Here is a 24,964-nt window from a genome sequence, read left to right as displayed (position 1 = left end):
TCTAATTTTGGCAGTTTTTTCATGCAGGTATCAATATCTGCTTCTTATCCAGTAAATTCTATCTTTTGGGCTTTTAACTGTTTATTTACATGGAGATATATTAGAATTAATTTTGCTTTTCTCATCTTGTGAGAAACATGGTTCTCTGGACTGTAAGCAGTGACTGCTTGGTCAGCTCTGGTTTGTTTTGTTTTATGGCACATGTGCAAAGCAGTTGGCAACAAGGGGTCCTCCAGTGGAGCACACGATGGTGTTCAAGCACTGAAAAGTGATCTCCTAGTTAACAATCTGACCAGTGGCTAAAGAGTCATCTGTCACCCTCCTCCCTGTCTCTGACTCTCTGCAGGCTCTCTGCACAGCTGCAGCACATCTAAATCATTGTTGCTATTGGCATGTTTGGCAAAACCAAGGTGTCTGGAAATAGTTCATATTTATGGAATGATTTGCTATCACAGGGCAACAGCTAAGGCTGCTGGAGACAGAAAGTACCTGAAAACACATCAGTAATAGCCCAGGGTGGTAGTTAGCAGACTAAAGGCAAACTCAGCAGTGCTGGCAAGTCTGTTTAGGCATTAACTTTTATTGATTGAATGAGGAATTAGGTGCTTCAGTGCCTCAGCAGTTTGTCCCTCGGTTCCCTTTGTAAGAGAGGGAGATAAGAACACTTGAGGTGTGGCCTGGCAGAAAATGCATTAAGGCAGTGGTGTGCTTGGATGTGACAGTGATGAGATCAGACGAGTTCCTTGTGCTGGTAGAAGGAAATATGTGAGATTAAGGTGGATCTTGATTAACAGCTTGCCTTAGAGATGTAATCCAAAGTCAATGGCAAGGCTCCTATTGACTTCGGGGTGCTTGGATCAAGCCCATCGATTTGTGCTTATTTCTGCTCTAGTTGCTATACTCCAAATTAATTCTGTGCTGTGATATTTTCAAATATCAAGACAAACAAAAGCTGCTCAAGAAGGAAGTCATAAAAATAAGAAATTCATAATGCCTGAATCATTGTACTGAATTGATAAATGTTAACCATAGGAACATCATCTCAGAAATTTGGTAAGAACTGGCTGATAAATACCACAATTACTTTTTGTCTTTAAAAGCTAGATAGACTACTTAGTGACAGTAGATGATCTGTATATTGACTTTTTTATTAATAATGCTTTCCGTGTGGGTTCTGTAATGCAATTTTCACTTTGGAAGTCACATCAAGGATATGCTTGATGTATTTGAAAGTGTTAAATGAAAATAAGATTATTTAATTCTAATACTAATCACAAGCTTTCAAAAGTAAATCAGATACAAAAGGAGACAATCTTTTTGCTCAAACTGAAGCATTACTATGCTCTTCATAAGAGATACAGTGTGATAATGTAACTGGTCTAAAATCACTCAGAGTATTAAAATTCAGGGATTTTTAAGAACCCAAACCTTTGAAATCACAAGCCAATTTGTTATGCTGCCAAGGGGGTTTCTAGAGATGAAAAACTCTGGCAGTTACCCAATAATGAGGGACAGTTCCTGCGGATTGTTTGTGTTTTTACACCTTCGCATGCAAATAATTCTTCAGCATCTGGTGTCTATTGGTGCTTACAGTGGCCTGTAATGTGCCAGTAGTAAGTTAACTCTGCCTGTCCAAATAAAAGGAACCGGAGTGTGTGATTTTTTGCAGATCCCAAACACAGATGGAAATTTGCTCTGAGAAATGCCAAATGTAGAACCTTTCATTTCAAGCTTGTGTAAGAACAACCCCAGTACCAGTACTTTAAAGAAGAAAAAAAAAAAAAAGCTAATGATTCAAGGCTTTAACACCCTTCCCAGGCAAATACTCTTCAGAACTTTTCATGGTGCCTCATTCCCATTCCTTAGGTGTGTTATTTTGTTGCTTACTGAAATTATCTCTTTCTACTGCTTAACCTATATATTTTCTCATGCAGAGACAGGAGAGGAGTATCTCATTATTCTTTCTGATTCATCAGCAGTGCAGACCAATTAATACCACAGTTAATGGGGAGCAGTACCTACTGTAACTGCAAGCCATATATCTTCTGTCACTCCTGGACTAGCACTCTTGGACAAAGCTAGAAAGCAACTTTGCTATGCAAAGATTTTGTTTTATACAGTCCTGAATCTATAATTCACAGCACCATAGAAACTGGAGAGGGAATGAACCCAGCACACTATTAAATGTTTTCTCCTGCCAAAGCAATATTGCTTTTGCAGACAGCCAGGTTATAACATTTCAGGCAATGAAGCTGTTATCTCTGAAATTTCTGCTGGAGTCTAACAGAGCTCACCATTAGAGACCATTCTGTGTCTCTCTCTTTTTCTCTTAATCCCTAAATTTTTTTGTCTGCCACTCCAACAGGTCACTCATGAAGACCCTAGCAGCCCCCTGTGGCTATCAGGTGACTGAGTTTGCACTCTAATGTTACAAAGTTGAGGTTTGAATTTTCTGAGAACCTAAGCATGGCTTCATTTAGGTCTGCTTTAACTAGTGGTAAAGGCATTCTGCTTATTTGATTAGATGTTATGTGTGTATGTGTAGCTGAAATACATAATGTTTTGCTTAGTGAGAGATTTGATGTGTTTAGTTTTGATATTACATTGAAACATTTTGAAATAGACACCTTTAATAAACTTATCTGAAACTTATAGATGCTTATTTGTTTTTCCATCTGACTGTCTTCACCACAGTATTTTCATTTTTCCATATAGATTATGCTGCTCACTGATCCAGAAGTGGAGAGCAGTTTACTGATCAGCTCTGACGAAGGGGCCACCTACCAAAAATACCGTCTGAACTTCTACATCCACAGTCTGCTTTTCCATCCAAAAAAGGAAGATTGGATCTTAGCATACAGCCAAGATCAGAAGGTAAGAATCACTAGCATCATTTAATTTTATTTGCCTAGAAATAATGGAGGATTTATTCATCTTACTATGTAACTGCTGCAGAGCATTCAGGACAGTCTTTGGAAATACCAAACTGGTATTCACAGTGAAATTTTGGAAATACCCGACTTGGTTTCACACCCTCACATTTTAATGTTTTTGACTAAAACTGGAAAATAAACCAAAACAAAATACCAAACTGGTATTTCCAAGTAAAAATGACTGGGTAAGCCCCAAAGTAAAGGGCATGGACACCTACTGTGTTCTTGGGCCCAGACCTCTGTGACTGACCTGGAAGTCTGCATTTATTTATCATTTTAGCAATATTCTGTGACAAGCAACAGTCAGAGAAGACAGCTAGGATCACTCATAAGAGGAATAACTTGTAATGAGACATTTTGCCCTCTTATTTAACAGTTCATAGAGTCTGCTGAGTTGGGAGGGACCTGTCAGGATCATCAAAACCAACTCCTGTCCTTGTGTAGGGCACCCCAAGAATCACACCTTGTGCCTGAGAGCGTCATCCAAACGCTTCTTGAACTCAGGCACAGTTCTCCCACTCTCTCACTCCACCCTAGCACCAGCTCCAAGAACAATAGATATTCCTTGTTGCTATCTGGTTGGCATATTTTCAAGTAGCTTTTGATTTTCTTCAACAAAAGTAGGGGTAAATCAGTTTCCTTTGAAGCTGAGTCCCTTCAGTATGGGAAGGAACATCAACCACATAAATATGCTGCAAGATTTGCCTTGATTTTTCCCTTCCCATCTTGAGACAACAGAACAAGATCTGATTGTAAGAGACCTCATTGTTAGAACTTTTTGAAAATCAGGCACCTCAATACTCACAAGTCAGTCATCTTCCAGTGAAGGACTTTATAGAGCTCAATCTGTTTACTTTACCAAAAAGCAGGTTAGAAAAGAAACTGTATTGTTATGTAAAAATATATCCATGGTGGATGACAAAATCTATTTATAAGCATTATGATCTAGCAAAAAACCTTCTAACAGAATTGATGGCTAGGAGTCAGTGGCAGATAGACTCAACTCTGAACTAGCCATTGGAGCAAACTGCTCTGAGAAATGTCAGATTTCACACCCTGGCATTTTGATATGAAAAAACAGACCAAAACAATTTGCTGAGCTCCCAACAGAAGAGTGAAGATAGTAGAACAGTGAAATACCTTGGCATCTGATATATAAACCTTTATGCAAAATAATTTAGTGTTCTCTTCTTGTTTTACACAAGATCAATCTATGAGAATGTGAATCTAATCAATAACCAAAGTACTGGCTGAATTATTCAGGTTAACATAAAGTAAATAATATAAATTCTACGATGTTTTCTGTATGTGTATTTGAATCCATTTTACAGACATGAAACGACTGATTTTCCTTTAGCCTAAATAAGTCTTGTTGTTAGTATTACTCTAAGCCTGAAAAAGTAATGGCATAAGTAGCTGAGGTCACAAAATGATCTTATGGGAATTTTGGAAGAGAAGTTAAGTGTTGTGCTTTAAGCCCAAGACCAGTATCTTTCTAGGCCAGTAGCTTAATATCCTTCCCAGCTACAGGATATGCATCTTGCCTGCCTAATTCTTCCTTCGGTCAGTTGCATGCAATATTTTTATGTACTCCTCTCTAACTATGGCTATATTCCAGAGGAAGATTGCAAATTAAATTATTTCATAGTGTTTGGTATGTAATTAGGGTCAAAATGTTTCCTGGCTGTTGAATTCTCTGTACACTGATATGAAACTGAACAGAAACTGATCTTTACAGACTTTTAGGAACCTTTGGGATGAAAGTTACTGTGTGTTGGAAACAGGAAATATATTACACTGAAGATCAATGAAACTTTCAGTGTTAAATTTGTCAAATAAAACTAGGCTACTGAGAAAATTAATTTCAGCTGTTGTAATAGTCATCCTGCTCAGGAAAAAAATCTGAATTAGCCTCTATACAGCTAACGCTCATCTAATTTATGGTAGCTGGCTACCATCAAGTATGTAGTATATTCTGTGGCATTAGTGTTTGAGTTGTGTGTATGGGGTATTTTGTGTGAGAGAGTACAGGCTGTTCAGTAAAATTTCTTTGTATTATTGCATAGAATAGGAAATTCAATAACTGTTGGTAGTTCAATACTTCAGTTGTAGAAAATCATGTAGAACAAGGTCTGTAGACCTGTACCAATTAAAATAAAATAAAATGTTAAAAGTATTCCGGATGGATATGAGTTGTTAGGTTTCTTTTTTAAAGCCTAACAAATACATTTTTGGACTTCAACAAGCTTTGACCAAGAACTGTAGAGGGTAACCAGCAGGCAAAGAGTATTAATCACCTTGGGCAAAATGAAATGTAACTCAAACTAAGGGTCGAGTTCAGCCTGTAGCTCAGCGTAAATGACTTTGTTCAAAGACAGAATTTTCTAAGAGTAATTAAGAGGTCCTGCAGGTGTTTGGATAATTGCAATAGGAGCTGTGGGGTAGTTTGGAGCAAATGACACTAGTTTACTATTTCACGATCTTGTGCTAAGGCTGTATTTAAGAAAAGAGAACTCGTTACTCCTTATATTCACAACACTGTGTATGTTAAGAGTCATCATAATAAGCAAGGGAAACATATCTTCTTTGTAAGGAATTTACATTTTGATATCACTGACTTTGATGCCACAGAAGAGGCTTCAAAGGTTTCAAAGATGGGGGCTACAAGGAGTACGTTGGATTGTGACTAGTAAGGGTTGTCACAGTAATTTAATTATGCTGTTGACAGTCAGGAGAGAGATGAGAATCAACTAGAAAGCATCTTTACATTCTTCTAGCAAGCCATGTTCATTGTTGCCATCTGTTTGCATCTTATCATTGCAGCCGGTGGGACCAGGAGAGTCAGGTAGTGAATAAAGCAAGAGCTGGAGGCAGATGAATCACATTGGGATAGGATTGTTTTGGCTCTTGGAAGTTGTCCATCCAATTCAGGACTGAATGGCAAAGCCAGCAGTTACTGTGTGCCTCTCATTGCTCAGTTGTAATGAACAGAAAATGGGTCACATCACATCATCCTGTAGTCTATTCACAGCCCACTGAGTCTATCACTTTGATAAGTACTACAGATTTTGTTGTTGTTGTTGTTTGGTTGAATAGGGACTTAGTTGTAGGGAGATCTGTGTAAACTGAAGTCATTTTATGTCCCAGTTGCTTGGATGTTTCTTGTGGGTGAATGTGGTTAATTAGTGGGGTTCAGCTGATGAGCAACAACTCATTAAGCTTCAGTGACTTGGTTGCTTTTGTTCACACATCTCTCCCATGTGCATCTGCCCTGGGCAGCAGATTTGAATTACCACTGCTGACAGACCAGTCCCTTATTCAGTCATGAGTTTTTCCTGCCAGTCTTGAGAAAAAAAAAAACAAAAAAAAGAGCAGCAAAGAGTCTGCTGCCTACACTAATTACTTCATGATTGCATTCATTGTTCTGGCTCAAAGTAGTTGTTACATGGCTGATTCTTACCACATAATTGCAGAACTGCTGCATGCTTCTCCATTTTCTGTGGAAGAGGAGGTACAAATCAGGAGGAAACTTTCAGACCCAGCAAAGCATTGCTCGTGAGGAAAACGCTTGTTGGTCTTTTGTGTGTGAGCTCTCATGGTTTAATCAGCTTGCTTGTAGGCTTAGGGGCTCTATTTTATGGAAGTATTTCTTATGTATTACTGTGTAATCTTCAAAAGTGGTTTGCTATGTAATCAGAGGGTGGGATGTAAGAGCCTCTACTTCATGTGGAGGCATCTTCTGCTATTCAGATTGGTCAGGCACACAGTGAGGAATGGTTAGTAATCAGCTACAAATAACAGAGCTATTTGAAGGAATGAAATACAGGTGAAATTGGGAAACACAAGACAGATGAGCAAAATGCAGAGTTGTAATTGCCCAGCTCAAAAAAAAATGTGCAAAGGTACTCTAGCACTGAAAGGCAGAAACATAGGTGGAAAAAGCAGATTTAAAGTGGAGTTTTTGTTGTTTCTTCTCCTTTTTTATTTTAAATGGACTTGCTTGAAAAGCAAGGCACCTTGGACTAAAGGAGCTCTGTCAACAAAGCACTGGTAACTGAAGAGGTTTATATTTGCCTTTTTTCTTTTTCATATTTTTTCATTTTGGCCTTTTCCAAATATCTGATTCTATCTGTCTACCTTTATTTACTGTGTGTGTCACACTGAAGGTCAATGAGCTAGGCTGTGTAGCTAAAGTTTAACAAATCAGGATTCTGTTGCTTGTAGGACAATGTATATTACACTGTCAAACCACATCATCATCATTTTTTTCTGCAGTAAAGGAGCTCCACTCCTCATGTGTTCAAGTGGAAGAGAAAGGTGTTCACATGTCAGAAATAACAGAGGAACAGGGATGCATATGGCCACAGGATGTCTGTGTGAGAGACCAGGCCAACTCTTAAAAGGACCTTCAGCCCTGTCTCTGTGTTAGGTCTAATGCTTGTGCCTGACAGTATAGCTGTAGCCAGTAATGGATTACTTTGGGTGCACTTCTTAATTCTAAAACCTATCATTCCACTGCATTAGAATCTATCTTAGAGGATGACCCTGCTTGGAAAAGGGTCAGACCAGGGACCTCCAGAAGTTCCTTTCAACCTATATTATTCTGTTTCTATTTAAAACCTCACAATTTTAGTGGTAAACAGTCACTGCCCATGTAGACCGAAGAAGAAAGAATAAAATTGAGATTTATTTTATCAGAAATTGCATAATGGTTTTTTTAATTAAAAAAAGATGATGATTAAAAAAAAAAAAAAAGATTTAAAAAAAAGATGTTAACATCAAGCAACGTGATTTGGGAGTGATTTTTTTTTTTTTTTTTTTCCGCACTGCTGACAACATTTAGAGGACTATTCACTTGGGCTAATGTTAGTGGAGGGAGGCTAATCCCATCTAAAATTAATGGAGAGGAAAAAAGCTTCTCTAGAGTGGTAAGCATTAGCCACTTCGAATCATCTGCTGGAAAAGCCAATCTCTTTTGACAGGCTACAGACAAAGACAGGGAGCTCGTTTGCATAAAGCTAACGTTAGCCTATGTGAATAACTCCCCTTTTTCTACAGCATTACTCCTGCAGCAATCTACACTGTTTGTGTTAATATTTAGAGCACCACTAATCAACCAAGCCAGCTTTCCAGCAGACTTGATTCTCTTTGGCACATATTGTTGGAGATGAAAAGTAATAAGGAATTTGTGTGTTAGAAGGTATTTGTCCCAGGTTTTCCAATGTTTTCAAATTCTTTTTGGGTTGCCAGCACCTCTGTCAGGGTTGGAAAGGGCCTTCTTCACAAAGGCCTTGTGAATGTTAACCCGTAGTTTTAAGCTGCCTGATGTGCTTTTGTTTCCAAGAAAGTGATCAGTTGTGCACAGAAACATCTATGTTTGTAGCCATTTGAGTGAACCTTGGGCACAGACACCAGTCAGGAATTCTGATTGACACATCCTGCAGACAAATCTCTGCAAATATACCTTGCCATCTCTGGGCAAACTGATTAACAAGTGGTAGTAACCAGATACTGAAAATGAACAAAGAAGGGACATCAAAATGATTCATCTGGCTGTTATTTTATTAGTTTTCTTCCTTCCTTTTCATACAGTTCTCAGCATTGTCCAACCAAGAAGAATAATGGTGTCAGATTGTAATTTTTTTTTTAATAGGCCATAAGGCATCATACCAATCATGTTGCAAAATATGCTTTTGTAGTGTACCCATCAGCCTCTTACACACTTAATGAAGCGTAATGTGCTGGCGTAACAATTTGAAATAAAGAATGGAATTAAAAGTGGGAGGAATCTCTAACATTGTACATTCTTTCCTTCTTGAATAAATAATAAAAAAGAAAAAAATCAGCTATCAGAGCCCAGTGACAATCTGGCTGTCCAGAGAGGAAGATAGATTTCTGGGCCAGCAGTGTGGTCAGTGAAACAGAAGGAAGTGAAATAAAACATGAGCAATAATCACTGCACTCTTTACCTCTGACTCACTCATCTTTAGGCAAATCAGTATGTCCTTGTTTATCCATCTGTATAAATATCAGGCCTCTGTACCCTAGAGAACTTATTCTTTTGCTGCTTTGGGATCCTTGGATGTGTATTTATGGGTAAATCTCTGGTTACTCGGCAAGATTTTCTGTGCTCTATGTAGCTCCAATTTTCCTGCTTCTATGGCAGAATTACTTTTTGCCTTTCCATCAGAGCTTGACAGCTCAGAGGATTAGGAGTAAAGAAATGTACCCCTTACCACCAAGTCTGTCACTGATCTCTGGGATTGTTGAGGAGCTCCCTTCACTTTGCTTCAGACAACTCACCTCTCCCTTCTCTGTCATTTGTTTGACCATACTCTCCAACATGTCTCCAGTTTCTTACTATAAAAAGCACCTGTCAACACTAAATTAATTTGGAGCCATAGGTTTTAATATAATTGCAAATGATGAACAATAATAATGTTTTTTAAATTTAAATCTGTGCATGTGTGCATACAAAATCTGACAAACTGCCCTCAGTTCTGCTGTAATAAGCCTTGTCCACGTTCTTATATGGTACACTTTTTAAACAAAATACATTTATTTAATACTGTTATCTAAACAGTTATGAATCTAACCAGTAAATTTACAACACAACAGAAAGCAAATAAGGGATGCCCTGTTACCTGTTACAGAGATAGTGGTTTTTTAACAGAGCAGGGAATTAACCTTGAGGACAGCATATTCAGGAGTGGTAGATTCATCATCCCTTGGAACAGAGATTGAATGTCTTTCCAGCAGATACAATCTAGTTCAGCCATCAGTTGTTAGCCTGAATAATTCTCTCTTCTGCCTAAGTTTGTGGCAATGATTCTGCAACATTTTTTAGGAGGAGAATAGACTGATGATATTACTAATTCCTTCTGACTTGAAAGTATACATGCCAGGCACATTCCTTTAAGCATTTTCTGGTAAAAATGTGTTTCCTGACACTTCTTTAGCATAAGAGTCGAATAAGCTGGAGATATCGTGCTAATAGAGTTGCTTGTGAACTGCCATAAAACCAGAACACCAGCTGATGTGGCTCATATCTGAGAATGTGTGCAGAACTGTTGAGGGATAGTTAGAAGAAATATGAGGGTCATCTCCAGGATGTTTTGTTCTGGTGAATGTGCAGTAAAGAGACTGGTATTTTACAACCAGACTGGGCCAAGTCTACATGACAGGTGTGTGTGGTTCATCAGCAAAAGCATCCACAGAGACCTCCATGGTGTGTGAAGCAGCTATATGAGAGCTTTATCACTCTGAAGAATTTCCTTCCCCATTCAATAAACACCAATTATTGGGTGTCCTTATTGATGGCTTCTGCATGGCATTATTAATGCATTGTTGGAACTTGAAATTTTTAAAGTCTGTGCAGTGTCCTATGAACTTTAGTGCTTCAAGGCTATTTAAGCATTTTAACACTGACACTTATGATTAGATCAGAGACCAGAGAAGTAAATTAGTATCATCTCTGTATCCTATTTTTGTATCCTGGATCATCAGACTTATGCTCTATTCTAGGAAGGAACTTCAAATTTCAAATTCAAAACATACTGTCCTTTTAAATACAGTGTTGGAAAAGGAAAGCCTCCTCCATGGCTCTTCCAAATGAAGAATGATGTTATTCAGAGAACAGCATATGTGGAAAAGCTAACAGGACTTTTTGACTACTAGGAAGATTCTCAAAGAATTAAAGGTGAATTTGTATTAAACCCAGTACTTCTGAAGATGCTCTGAGCTAGTTTTCCAGTTGCATGTGGTTTGTTTTTGTTTTTTTTTCTGGTCAACACTGTAGTGTTGTAGTGTAGATTTAACTCCCTTGGTCAGATCTGTCTGTGTCCAGGAAGAATTAATTTCATGCAAACCAGAGGTGAGAGAAAGAGAGTTTTTTCTTTTATTAATAAAAGAATACCAAAGTTTGTAAATCCAATGAATAAATAAAATGAGACTCCATGACATCATAACTAGTTTAGGGAAAATTTCTTCAGTAAGCAAAAAATAATGGGAACAGATATCTTGATCAAAGTACTAAACTCATGTCATTTTCAGCATGCAATTTAAGTTGTTTTTTTTTTTTTAGAGAGAGATACGGAATTTCCATGGGCATAATGTTTTTTGCATGAGATGAAATCAGTGCATAAAATTTGATAACCTCATCAGCACAGGATGCACATGGAACTGCCACATGATTCAGGAAGAGTATGTGAAGAAGCATTAGAACAAAATATCTAACCAGAATATCCAATTACTTGAAATACTGAATGATGAAGCATCATGTGTACTCTGGTTCAGTCTTATCTGAAGCAATTTTTATAGGCAATAAATGTAGCTGAAGCTATGAGTATCTCCATATGTGACAGACATCTTTGGGAAAATTAACCTCTTGAGAACAGAAGGGGTGATTGTTGGTCTTCACTAACATAGTAACCCTTCAACTGGCATTGCATTAGAGTTGATTGTTCATTCAGATTCTTAGTAGTTGGTATGTGTAACATTGCTTTCTAAGTCAGATGTTAAATGTTTATCTGTGTTTCTGGATGATATACAGGTTATGTGAGTGTAAGATTTTGGTATGGTGAGTTGGAGGAAGTAGATAGCAGAGTTTTACCCGTTGGCTCTGAGGAGCACATTGCTTCTTGCAGCTGAGGAAGAATGGGGCCTGCTCTCTTTAAGACAAGTTTGCTTTTACATCAGGTTGCTGCCTACTTTCTTACCTGTCAGGTTCAATAGCCAACTAAACAATTCAACTCCCTCAGAAAAGCCAGATTATTTGCTGGGGGATTTTTAGGGAAAATCTTGTGTTTGTAAGAGAAACAAGTGGTGCATGTTACAGTTCTATTAAATTCATGTCCAGCTGCAGTACTTCATGAAACTAACACCTCCTTTTTTTCTATAGATGTGATTTTATATCACATGTAATTCAGGCAAGCCAGATAGACAAGCAGGATCATGTAGGTCATGATTTCATCACATTGTTGATAACTGATACATCAGAATGAATCCAATTTGTCTGATGCTTAGAGGACATTAAGCCCTCAAAAGTTCTACTTTAGCTACTTGTTTTGGAATTTTTTAAAAAAGCATGTAGACTAATACAGAAATACAAAGCCAAATAAGAGTGCTGGTAAATTAAAGAGAGAGAGATGAATCCTCAGTTAGTGTCATTTGGTTTAACTCCATAAAAGGGAGTGAAGGTTTGATGTTTTATAGCATTTGTGATTCCCACACAGTCCTTTTAGGAGAGGTGTCTTAAGGACGAGGCTGTACATTACACATTCATTTCTCTATGATTGTCCAGTGTAGATATGCAACCTTTATCTGCATAAAAATGGGAAGATTGCTCTTTATTTGTTTATTAGAGATATCTCTCACTAAGACATGTCTGTTGAAAGAACTATTGAAGGAGTTGGTTAGCTTCTGAATCCTTTTTTGATAGTCCAGTTATATAAGCTATGTATAAGATATATATGTTTTATGTATATAACGTACAAGTTAATACCAACTTCACTGGTTTTAATGCTGGTGTTCAAATGTATTTCAGTTCAGAGACTTCTAAAACAAAAGACATAGATAACGTTGACTCCATTCTTCTCATTGTTCATCAAACATTTTTTTTTGAGTCCTTTGAGTTACTGAAAGCTGCTTTTCAAGGCTGCTTTTCAAAGCTGCTTTGTGGATGAAAACCAAAATTAGTTATTATTAATATTAGAAATAATATGGGAAAATCCTGCAATTTCCACCATTCTGAATAGAGCCTTTTACTGAAGTATCTCTTATGGGGAAAACTTGGTCTTATTCTTATCTGTACTTAATTTCCCTGTATTTATTATAGCTACTGAGAGCCCCAGATATATTCATGTTGTGTAAATATGTGCTACAACAGATGATTTATAAAAATCCTAGAAATCTGAGTGAAGGAAAGAAGTGGAAGAGGTACAAAATAAATGGGCGAATAAGAGAAGATGGAAGGGGCCAGAGCTCTTTTACAGCTGTGAAGTAGCACACTGATAGATTATAAAACAGTACAAGTGTTCTTTCTATGAAATAATACAGAATGGTAAAGAAGGATGTGTGGCAGAATGTATCCAAAACCCAGAGGGTTTTATGAACTGAAGATCATAGAATAATTGAATGGCTTGGGTTGGAAAGGAACTTAAAGATCATCTCTTTCAAACCCCCTGCCATGGGGAGGGCCAGAGGTTTCTGCTTTAAAGTGATTTTCCTGAGCTTGAGTAATGAAAAATTCTTTTTCCTCTTCTGTAGCACAAACTTTCCCTCCTAGAATTTAGGTTGCAGTCTAGATCAGTTGTGTCAAATAAAATTGCAGTTATTCTTCATGGAACATTTTTGAAAAACATCATTTTTTTTCTCCCTACATTTTCTGAGAATTAGTTGTTTTTTTTTTATAATTCAAACTGTCAATATAAAGTAAATCAATCAGTTTCAACTGATTATTGTTTAATATTCTACTTTGACTAAGAATTTATACATATAGTTTCTTCCTCTTTATCAAATCCTTTGGTTTTTAAACTAGAAATATTTAAAAAAAAATTTCTGCAATTTGATTGGATTATAGGAAAGTTACTCTTAGTTTACAAACTTTTTTTTTTATACTTGTATGTTAAAGAATGCTTTGAGTATTTCAAAATGAAAATGTTATCAATGAAATAGAGCCCAAAATACAAAACAATTACTCCAGTGCTCTAAAGGTCAGGAAATTGGAAAGGAAAGAAAAGTTTTTGTGGCAATCGTGTCCTGCTGTTACTCAAATGTCCCAAACATTTTAAGATGAATTTTACACTATTGCCACGAAATACATGAGCAACTCTTAGGGCTCTCACACAGCTTGGGAAACAAATAACAGAGGTGGTGAGTAGCATACAGGTGTTGTTGGTGTGAAGAAGAAAAGAAGTTCAGTTTTCAGATGTCAGCTTTCCCTACTCCAGACCATGGTAGTGTCAAGCTGTGAGAAGGCTCTTTCTATAGCTGTGGGGCTGTCTTGCAGTTCAGAGGGTTTATTTGAATCCCCACTCAGCCTCTAAAGGTACTGGTAACCTTGAGACAGCCTCTCTTTTTCCCCTGCATTTCTGTTTTCTCATCTAGAAGAGGTAGGTGGTGTGTTTCTACTTGACAGAATATTAGGATTTTAAAAAACAAAACAAAGAAAACCCAGACTGTTAATAATTGTTAAGGACTCAGATACTGCACAAAAAAATAAATATACAGTGGAAGAGGAGGCATGAAAAGAGTTATTCCTTGATGAACAAGGGTCAAATCTGAGAGATCAATACAAGATTTGTACTTCATAACAGTGTTGTTTCAGGGGAAACAGAAATGTCAGATCAGTACTCAACCCTCAGATGAAAACCCACATTGAAATTGTAATAGGTTCCATTTCTATTTGTGGTTAAAAAAGAAGTGTAGCAAAGAACATTATTTAATTTCAGTCTAATAATGAACATCGTCATCAGACAGAAGTGCTTGCCAAAAAAATAAAATGTCACCTCTGAAGGGACTGCATGCACAATTCTGTCACAAAAAGTCCCACGAGAGAGAGTGAGAGCTTTTAAAACAGCAAAATACAATGCTGAGTTAAAAAATATCCATACAAGCACTATAATTGCCAAATGGGGAAAAATAATCCCAGCTGTATTGTAACTGATACTTGACAAAGGCTAGCCTCCAAATAGTTGTTTTTTTCTGGTCTCACTAAATAAACTCACTCTAAAATGAATGATACTTAGAATAAAATAGCTGAAAAAAAATTCCCACTGCAAAGGATTTTTGTTTCTTTTTTTTTTTTTTTTTTTTTTTTTTTTTTTTTTGAGGGTGTGGGTGGTGTAAAACATAATGTAGGGTATTCCCCTTTTGCTGGAAATACTGCTTGTGCTGCTGTGAGTCTGTAAATGCTGCAATTGGTGCTCAGATACTGGCAAAGGAGGAAAAACCTTCTCAAGCCTGTTTATTAAAGTGTCTCATCAAAGGCAATGAGAGCTTTGGGCATTGAGAGCTGTTGTCTTTTCTCACTTGCTGTCTTCCAGCTCACTGGGCACTACCTTATAATATAAGAGGCCAATCCTGATGGTACAATTGCTGTATCTTTTTTCCCCTCTTTGATACACATTTAACAAAGTCTTGGATTAATTTCTCCCCATTTTGCCTGAATCCCATGTTTCAGTCAGGACACACACTAAGAAAAAGCAGAGCTCCCTGAGTGCTGTGCAGCATCACAGCTTCTGCTCTGCTGGGGAAGTTGTGGATGCTGTGGGATTCAGCCACCTGGGGCTGCAGGTGTGGAGGAGGAAGCTGCACAAGCACAGAGAAAGCTTTTGCAGGCTGTTTCATGCATGCAGGATGCTCTTGCTATCTCTGGAAAATTCAGAGAGGGCATAGCCTACCAAATGTGCTCAGGGAAACTAGAGAGGGGGTAGGGTGAGAGATGAAAAAGAGGGGAAAACAAGATTTAGTGTGATGATTTCAGCCTTCTGAACATCAATGTCCTTGGAAAACAGAAATCCTATATGTCCCTGCTCTGGAAACAGGTCTTTGCTGAGTTGTTTGGATTGTTCCCTGTTCTTAATTGAAGGATCATAGAATCGTTGCAAGGACCTTTAAAGGTCATTGAGTCCAACCCTCCTGCAATGAGCAGGGACATCTTCAACTAGATCAGGTTGCTCAGAGCTGCATCCAACCTGACCTTGAATGTTTTCAGGGATGGAGCACCTACCCACTTCTCAAAGCAACCTGTTCCAGTGTTTTAACAGCATCGTTGTAACAAATTCCTTCCTTATATCTGGTCCAAATCTACCTTCATTTAGTTTAAAACCATCACCCCTTTTTCTCTTGTAGCAGGCTCTGCTAAAATGTTTGCCCCCTGAACTTTATTAAAACTTAAATTACTGCTGTGTCAAAGACATATTACTTGGCACCCTTTGCCAAAGGGAAAACATTCACATCAGAGAGATAGATTGCTAGTAGCTTATTTTTATTATGTTTTTAGTTTTGCTGCAATTACCAAAGTGGGGCTGGAAATGCATTTTGAATGTGAAGGTGGAAAAATACCTCCTGTAATGGTAAAGTTCTTTACCAAACCTTAAAGCACTTTACAAAAGTCACTGTTAAATGTCCCCAAATATTCTTTCATCTAAAAAAATGGAAGTTTTCCTTAGTTATATTTAGGTTGCCTTAAATTTTCAAACAAAAATGTATGTAGACTTTTCTACTTAAGGCAAAATAACAGATTCACCACCTAAGTTTTGGAAGTGGATGCATTTCTAGCCACAAGGCTAAAATGGTTTTCCTTTTTTTACCCTTATCTTCTAACCTCTCCACCTTCTTTGCTTGATGAAAAAGGAGATAAGAAAAAGGTGAATTTTCAGGCTTCCCATTTTGAAGGAGATTTCAACACATGCACGCTACTCTTTACCAAAAAAGCTGTTGTAATTAGTTTATCTGTGACCTTCCAAGGTTTTACAGTAAGGAAGCTGAAGGATGTAGGGGTTTCTTACACCCCAGTCTCATAATTCTTATAATACATTCAGATCTCCTTTCTGATTAACCCAAACTTTTCAGTCAGCTTCTCTCCTCAGTGATTCAGGCATTTGTCTTTCTCTACCTCAGCAATTTCTTGAAATCCACAAAAAAATTCAGATCATTTGTATTTTCTGCAATCTCTCTTAAGTGGTGTCCTGAAAAGGCTGATCACAGTTCAAAAAAGGGGTAAAACATCTTCCTTGCCAGAAAAGGGGACTGACCAAGTCTATCAAATTAGGGAAGGGGGGGAAACAGGATGAATCTGAAAAACAAAAGTATAGGGCTTACTGCCTCTTAATGCTTCCACAGGAGAAATTTAGAGTTAAATAAAGCAAAAGAAAGACTGAACCCAAGCGATTCTGCCTTCTACTGTCCTTCTGAGAATTACCTGATGGCAGCATTTACAGAGAGCAGCTGTTTGTAAGTGCTCTATAAAAGTAACATTTTTGTATCATTCCACAAAGACACGTCAATGTATTTGTAATACCTGTAAGATGCCTTTTTGCTGACCTTTCTCAGCCTGGTTTGGTATTTATCATGGAAAGATTTTCTGAAATGATCGATGTATTTTGATATTCTTTGTACAACCAGACTAGGAGAAGGTGTCATGGTATTTGCCAGGGAAGGACCAGAGCAAAGTGAGGATTGAAGGCTTCCGTGGTGCCAGTAATTTGTGCTATTTCAACTCATTCAGTCCTGCAAGAGAAACCTGGGCATGTTAGAGCACTTTTTTTGGTTCCAGATTGAACAAATCTCTAGGGATGGCTACTGTCAGAGCTGGGCCAGGTTATGAAATTGCTGTGTTAAACTATACATTTGGTGTCCATCAGAAATTTATAAAAGGCAGCTTTCCCATACTGCATGACTTTATTACCTGAGGGTGCTACAAATAGCTAAATGATGAGTTTTCAGTCAGGGCAGCAAACTGGGTTTACCCATACAGTGATTCCTCAGCTAATATCAGTTGTGTCTTATGTCACAGAGCTTAGTATTGCCTCTGCCAGTAAAAGGCATTGAAGAACCTTTTCAGCTGCCCCAGATCTGTCCCTTTGAGACTGGAGGAAGTAAAAAACCAAGTCACTATATCAGAAGTGATATAGGCAGCAGGTTAATTTCTCTATTATCTTTGTGCTTTACTGTGATTCATGACTCTTTGTTTTTGTCCCTAGTTATTCAGTTCAGTGGAGTTTGGCAGAAGATGGCTGCTTCTTCATGAGGGAGTTGCACCAAACAGGTTCTACTGGTAAGAGCAAAAACCTCTTCCTCCATTCTCTAGGCACAGCTTCCACATATGCACAGAGATGTTGAGATGGGGTCTTGAAGGCAGTGCTGCTGAGTGCAGTCTGCACTGCTGGTTTATTCAGATTAACTTTGACTTGATATAAAAGGGGCATTATTCTTCTTGCTGTGTGTTTATACACACTTGAAAGTGGGGTCTTTGATCTAAGGATGATGCATAAGTGAAATATACTGAGTAATAACAGAAAGCATTGATTGAGAGTAATTGAGAGTAATTTTCTGTGAATGTTTTGAATTTGAGTGCAGCTCTGTTTGGGATAAGCTTGTTTGCTTTTGCACCAAATACTAAGAAGGGTGCAATCTATCCCTGCTACCAGTGAGGGTCAAAGACTGAAATCTTGAAGTCTTTGAGGATGCTCACGTTTCTACCCTGGGTAACAATGGACACCTGCCAGTGGCTGATGTGATGCTTTTAGCTGCTGTTAGTCCTACTTCATTCCTTGAAAGTGGGCAAGTTATTGCCCATTGAGCTACTCACACACAGCTCTTTATTATGAGCTTAAATCACTCTGCAATATTGCTTCCAAGCAGGTGTGCAAGATTTACAGTCAGATTTCAAGCTGTGTGGCTCAGCCATGTTTAAATTCCACTTCCTGACTCTTTGAGTGTCAGTTGGTTACAGCAATGGCAAAATGTTTGCAAGTTTGATGCCAAAGTTACCTTAGAGTTTTATCATAACTCTGTCACTGATGTGAGTTTAATTCTTTGCTGCAATAACTTATGCTGTACAGTTTGTATCTGAATTCACTTAGGGCCATAGCCTATGTGGTTATGATAGAACCCAAGCATCTCAAAAAAATGTAATATATGGAGTGTCTGTAATTGATGACTTGACTTCAGATTCAAACCCACACAGTGACCACAACCACTGAAAAACCACCCCCAGATGTAGGTCCAAACATTACTCTGTAGTTCTTCTCTACTAGCAAATTTCTTTGTATGTTGTCTCATCTCCAGGTTTATTTGTCACACATTTGCCCAGTGATTCTGCTGTACTGATCACCTTCCCAGATCTCTTTGCATTTGCTTTCCATAGGAGTGATTTGCATATCCAGTGTAAAGCTCTGTAACCACACTTGCAGTAAAATTCTTACCTGAAACACCTCCTTGTTGTCATGCAGTAGCAATCAGTGTAACTTCTAATTTTGTGAAAAGAAAGCTGAAGGAGGAAGGAGACTGAATTGTTTTCCTGCAAATATTGTTGTCAGTCTAAATCAAATATAATTTTATTTTTTTAATATTTTGTCCTACTCCTCTTTTTGCTTACACTGGTATAAATCTGCAAGACTTCTCATCAGCTCTTCATGGAGGCAGTGAGTGGTCCACCTGTGAGCAGAAACTCAGGGTCACAGGTCTTGTGTCCTGTGAATCTGACCTTTGAAAGAGAAGCTTTCAATAAAATAATCATCCTGAAATCAGGAGGAGCTGAATCAGATGTTTAAAATGAAACACCTACATTAGCTTTGAAACTATAAGTTTGTGTCAAAGCCACTGATTTTGAATATATCAGGATTCAGGAGTGGTTCAGACAAATATTTTAATTTACTAAAGAATTAAGAGCTCTAGGTCAAATTTACTTTCAAAGTTGAGTTCATATACCAGAAAGATTATACCAGAGATTTTGTTTGATGCTTCTGCATTTTAATCCTTTCTTAGAACCCATCTTACCTGCAGCTTTTGCAAACTAAATTCCACTTTTATCTTAAACTTGGTTTTGTGTGATTGTTTTTATGGACAGGCACATATGTATTTATGTCACTCCCATTTCCTTTCTACAGGACTCTTAACAGGGTTTCAAAGTGTCAGGTACAAACACATATTCCCACAGATATCTGTGTTTTCTTGGCAATAATGAAAAGCAGAATGTCCTAGAAATCTGAGGACATCCAGCAAAATTGTACTCTGTACAACAGTCAGAGAGCTGGGAAAAATGTCCCTGTTCCTGGACTTGTGTTCCTGTACTGCATTCTAAATCTTTTAAAGTTTCCCATCGTTACTTCTAGTAGTGGCTAATTGTGAATTGAGCTGAAGGATGCCTGCAATAAGAATAATAATGATCATTTTTCCCTTTCCACGAAGCTCAAACTTTGAAGGCCTCTTAGAACCTAAAAAAAAGAGAACCCAGGCTTGGAACTTCAAAGGCAAAGAGTAAGATGAAAAGATGTTCCAACTACCCATCTAATTCCCTACAGCCATAAACAAAACATGAAAATGCAAGTCTGTATTTTCACCTTGAACAAAATGCCCCTTTCATAACACACCTTAGTGTAAGCTAGACTGTGCTTCTACTGTCAAAAGGAAAAATAAAACAACTTGTGGACACAGTATTGCATATCATCTGGCTTATTTCTTATGATCATCATTACAAAAACAAGCAAACAAACAAAGAAACCTCACAAACTGTTATCTGCAATTATACAGACACTGTTCTCAAAAGCATCTGTAATAAAAAACAGCCACACATGTTACTGGGAGAGTGGACGTCACAAAGAGCAACACTGGGCTTCTCTATGTTTTTTATATTTCTGTGCAGCCAAGTTTCTGAGGACAAATAAGCACCTAATTGCTGAATCAGAAGAGTAGCCCTTTGCACACTCAGGGTGGCCACTGCTGCCTTCCCGTGCAAGGGAAGCAAAAGGGAACTGGGACGTAAGAGGGTGCAGATGCACAGTTGAAATCCAACTTTTACACCTCTGTAGTCATTGCTGATGGGTAGAGCCTTGCTCACTGCCTCGTGGTGGGTTTTTTTTCTTCTGGTGGTTTGTTGGGTTTTTTTGTTGCTTGGTTGGTTTTTTGTTTTGTTTTGGTTTTGTTTTTAAAATTCATTATTATACATTTTGGCTTGGAAATATGCAAAGTCTAATGAGCATGAAAAGTCAGGAGACTGGCTTCCAGTTATGTGTTGGAGCAGAAATTAATAGTGAATGGAAATGCCCTGAAGGGACAATTTTTCCAGGAAAGCAGATTGTGGGGATAGTGTCTCCTGTTCCTTGTGCCATCTCTAAATGACATGGTTTTAAAGGGATCAACAAGGACAGAGCTGTATTATGGCCACAACAACCCCATGCAGCGCTACAGGCTGGGGACAGAGTGGTTGGAGAGCAGCCAGGCAGAAAGGGACCTGGGAGTCTGGATTGACAGGAAGCTGAACATGAGCCAGCAGTGTGCCCAGGTGGCCAAGAAGGCCAATGGCATCCTGGCCTGTATCAGGAACAGTGTGGCCAGCAGGTCCAAGGAGGTGATTCTGCCCCTGTACACAGCCCTGGTGAGGCCTCACCTCGGGTACTGTGTCCAGTTCTGGGCCCCTCAGTTCAGGAAGGATATCGAGGTCCTGGAGCAGGTCCAAAGGAGGCAACTGGGCTGGTGAAGGGACTCGAGCACAGATCCTATGAGGAGAGGCTGAGGGAGCTGGGGCTGTTCAGCCTGGAGAAGAGGAGGCTCAGAGGAGACCTCATTGCTCTCTACAACTCCCTGAAAGGAGGTTGGAGCCAGGTGGGGGTTGGTCTCTTTTCCCAGGCAACTCTCAGTAAGACAAGAGGGCATGGTCTTAAATTGTGCTGGGGGAAGTTCAGATTGGATATTAGAAAGAATTTTTTCACGGAAAGGGTGATCAGATATTGGAATGGGCTGCCCAGGGAGGTAGTGGACTCTTCGTCCCTGGAGACATTTAAAAAGAGACTGGATGTGGCACTCAGTGCCATGGTCTAGTGACTGCAGCGATAGTTAATCAAGGGTTGGACTTGATGATCTCTGAGGTCCCTTCCGACCCAGCCTATTCTATGATTCTATGATTATGTGCAGAATGAGGGCTATATTCCCATATGTAAGGAAGGCTGGGGAGTTGCTTTTGTACAGACTGCTTCAAGGACTTTGTAAACCAGGACTTATGTAAGACCAAGAAGGCACAAAGCAAAGCCTTTGGCAGAAGGCCCTCTTGAGGCTGGATTCACTTAAAGCTGCTTATTTGGATAGGGAAGGAACACCTGGAAGACTTTAAAGACTTTTAAAGGGATTCAAGTGGTTGATGAAAGCGAAGATGCATTTTCCTGATTGCTCACTGATATTTTGATTGCCATTTGACTCTGTCATGGGGGTCTTGTAGACACTTTGTGGAGCACTTCGAGTCTTGTGAATAAACAGCACCGAGCATAATGGGTTTTGTTCTGAGAAGGCTCCTCTTGCAAATGCTGTCAGAGAAGCTGTAATGTGTTTTACAGCTGCATTTCTTGCATCTGCTTCCAAGAGAATTTTCTTTTTTATTTGCTTATTCTAGGCTGCTCTGTAAAACACCCTCTCCTACTACCACCCCAGAGAAATTTAAATCCTTGAAGAACAACATTAAAGCAATCTGGTGATGCCTACTGCATAACTGAGAAAACACTCTGTAGAGACAACTCGGCTTCTTGTAGCTCACATGTATCTTGTATTCTTGCATCCTCTATTTCATTAAGAGGACTCATTAGCATGAAAATAGAATCTTTGTTTACTCAGAACTTCCTCCTTCCACCTGCAGCTCTAAGTGATGCTTTGACATCCACACTTGTGATGGGTGAGATTGTAAGATCCTGCTGTGGAGGAAGATAACAGGTGGGGTCTGAGCAGATAAACCTTGAAAATGAGAGGTGACTGGAGTTTTCTCATCTTATGGAAAAAAAAAAAAGGAGAAAAAAAGATTCTGCAATTTTCTACCTCATTAAGAGGCTGTAAAGACATATTTGTGATGGGCAGGCTTTAGTGATGGACTGCTGTAAAACTGAGACCTCTAATAATTGTTGTAATTTCTGTATCACATATCTGCATAACCTCAGCACATGAAAGTCATATACTGATGAAACTGCAATCCATCTGCATGCAAACCCAAGGCACTGCAGTTATGCACCGTATCAACATTTTTCATGTTTTTTATTATTCTTTATATAATATTTATCTTTTCTCTGACAGGTTTTTGAGATTTTTGCTGTTAAATGTATTGTGACAGAAAAATGCATGAAAGTTACAAAGGTGATTAGTAGTTTTGGAACTGTACCCTATGAAAATACCCTAATTACTGGGAGAGGAATATTCTAAGCAGTATTAGTTCAGCAAGGTAATACAGAAACATCAAGTTAATGTACATGGCTTATTGCTGATAGCACAGTGCTTACTAAGGTGGTTGGGATTCCAGGAAGATGATGTAGTAAATGCTAGTTGGAAGAGTTGGATAAATGCTTTATCTAAATACTTCTGGTTTATTTTGTAATACTTGCTGATTTTCATCATACATTCCTGTGATGGAATTTTGCAGGCAAAGAGGCTGCTTGGAAGTGAATATAAATGTGAACACAATTGGTGAATCAGTCATACTGTGAAATATTTTGCTTTTTTTCTTTCTTTTTTAAAGTGGTCCAGTCATCCAAAGTTCAATAGTGATACCATATTACTTGCAAATCCAAACATTCATGACCAGTAGTTGTAAAAAAAAAATGCTCAAAGTGCATATAGGTCAGTGTGACCAAAATATATGTGAGCAAATTGATCATTAAGAACTAGATTTTTATTCTGGTCCTCAGATCAAGTCAAGCCTTCCACCAGAAATTATTTTCTAAAAGTCAGTATGTCAAGGTATTACAATTAGAGCTGCCCCTAAAAAATAAAAATAAAAGGTTAAAAAGGTCATTAAAATATCTGCAAAATGTAGTTTTCACAATGAAAATGAGACTTTTTTTGAAAAGATTTTCAGCTAATTCTAATCACAGCCTAACCTTGAAAAATATGAAGGGGTAGCAATAAAGCTAAATAATAAAAATGTCTTAAAAACTAGCATAAAATGAGCAATGAAAAGCCCAGCTACTAAATTATAACATCAAGTTATAATCCTTAACTGTATCAGTGCTATTGACTTTTTCATTTTACTCATTTGGGTATTGCACCCAAACAAGCAAGTGGGAGAAATAGAGAGGAAATACCTTTTCATACTTAAAGGACTGAGAGCTTTACTGATGATAGGGCTGAAACATCTCTCCTATTAAAGTCTGAAAGAGTTTGGGGTTGTTCAGCCTGGACAAGAGAAGGCTCCGGAAGACCTTATTACAGCCTCTAATACCCAAGCCAGTTCTGGGACTGTAGTTACAGGAGAAGAGGTAACAGTTATAAAATTAAAGAGGGTGCTATCACATTTACAGGGAAATTCTGATGCCCCATCCCTGGAAGTGTTAAAGATTAGGCTGGATGGGGCTTTCAGCAGTCAGATGTAGTGAAAGATGTTGCTGCTAACGGCAGGAACTTGGTCTGAATTATCCTTAAATGCCCATCCCAACCCAAACTATTCTAAGACAAATAATACAGCACAGATCTTCCATGCACTGCCTAGGTATAACAGCCAGATTAGAAGGAAAAGCATATCACAGTACATCTCATTTCCAGCAGGGTTTTGTGTCCATGGTGTTAATGTTAAAGAAATCACAGCAAATATGTCAGCTTGGTAAGAGATGTTGCTGTGTCTCTGTCATGGGGTTTTTATTTTTTGAGAATGAGAAGGAGAAGAAAAACCCAAACATTTCTATCAAACAATAGAGTTGCACACGTTCTCAAAGGGAGAGTAAGAGAAACTGGTAAGCAGCTGGGAGGACAGATGAGTAGATAGGGCTATATTTGTTCTTTTTATGAGCAATGGCAAAGGAAGTTAATCTTCAGAGCAGAATTATAGAGTTTATATCTTTTCTTTGCCAGAATAAACTAGAGACTGTATTTTAGAAGCTCTGACTGTGTTCATCAGAGCAGCTGAAAGAGCTGAAAATCAAGGGAAAAAGTGTCAAAGTCCTGTTAAAAACTTCATTATATTTGAGCAGTTGGAGCAAGCTGGGCTAACTTTCCTTGTATTCTTGTCAGATCTTGGCTTGGTGAAATTTGCACACCCACCCAGGTGGGCTGAAGCAGTTGAAATGGCAGGGGATCTGGGTGTTTACAAATGATTCTGTGTTCTGCTGAACAAGACCTTTTAATCACTGCAGGGCAGCTGCTGGAAGCAGTGGGAGAAGATGCCAATCAAAGGGCATTGTGACAGCCTGCCCAAAAATCATCCGCATGATCTAACACACAAGCCAAACCTGAGGAGCTGAAGTGTGCTAGACATTTAATTAAAAATCTAAGTATTTCATAGCTTAAATATGGTGGAGATGGGCACATGCCAGAGGGGCATATGGCAGAGGGACCCAGAT

The 24,964-nt window shown here is 38.4% G+C and overlaps 1 protein-coding gene across 2 annotated transcripts in view; it reads left to right on the top strand.

The window, feature by feature from the left end:
• The window catches only part of SORCS1 (sortilin related VPS10 domain containing receptor 1), a 287,845-nt gene that overhangs the window by 167,351 nt on the left and 95,530 nt on the right, over positions 1-24,964 (top strand). For both annotated transcript variants that reach the window (XM_071749351.1, XM_071749350.1), the window contains exons 4-5: positions 2,716-2,874; positions 17,639-17,712. In XM_071749351.1, the coding sequence (XP_071605452.1) occupies positions 2,716-2,874; positions 17,639-17,712 (233 nt within the window). The remainder of the gene's footprint in view (positions 1-2,715; positions 2,875-17,638; positions 17,713-24,964) is intronic.

Source organism: Heliangelus exortis, chromosome 7 (genome assembly GCF_036169615.1).
Source record: "Heliangelus exortis chromosome 7, bHelExo1.hap1, whole genome shotgun sequence".
Taxonomy (NCBI): Eukaryota; Metazoa; Chordata; class Aves; order Apodiformes; family Trochilidae; genus Heliangelus; species Heliangelus exortis.
The sequence above is the reverse complement of the archived record's forward strand: the minus strand, read 5'-3'. Positions and strand labels throughout refer to the sequence as shown.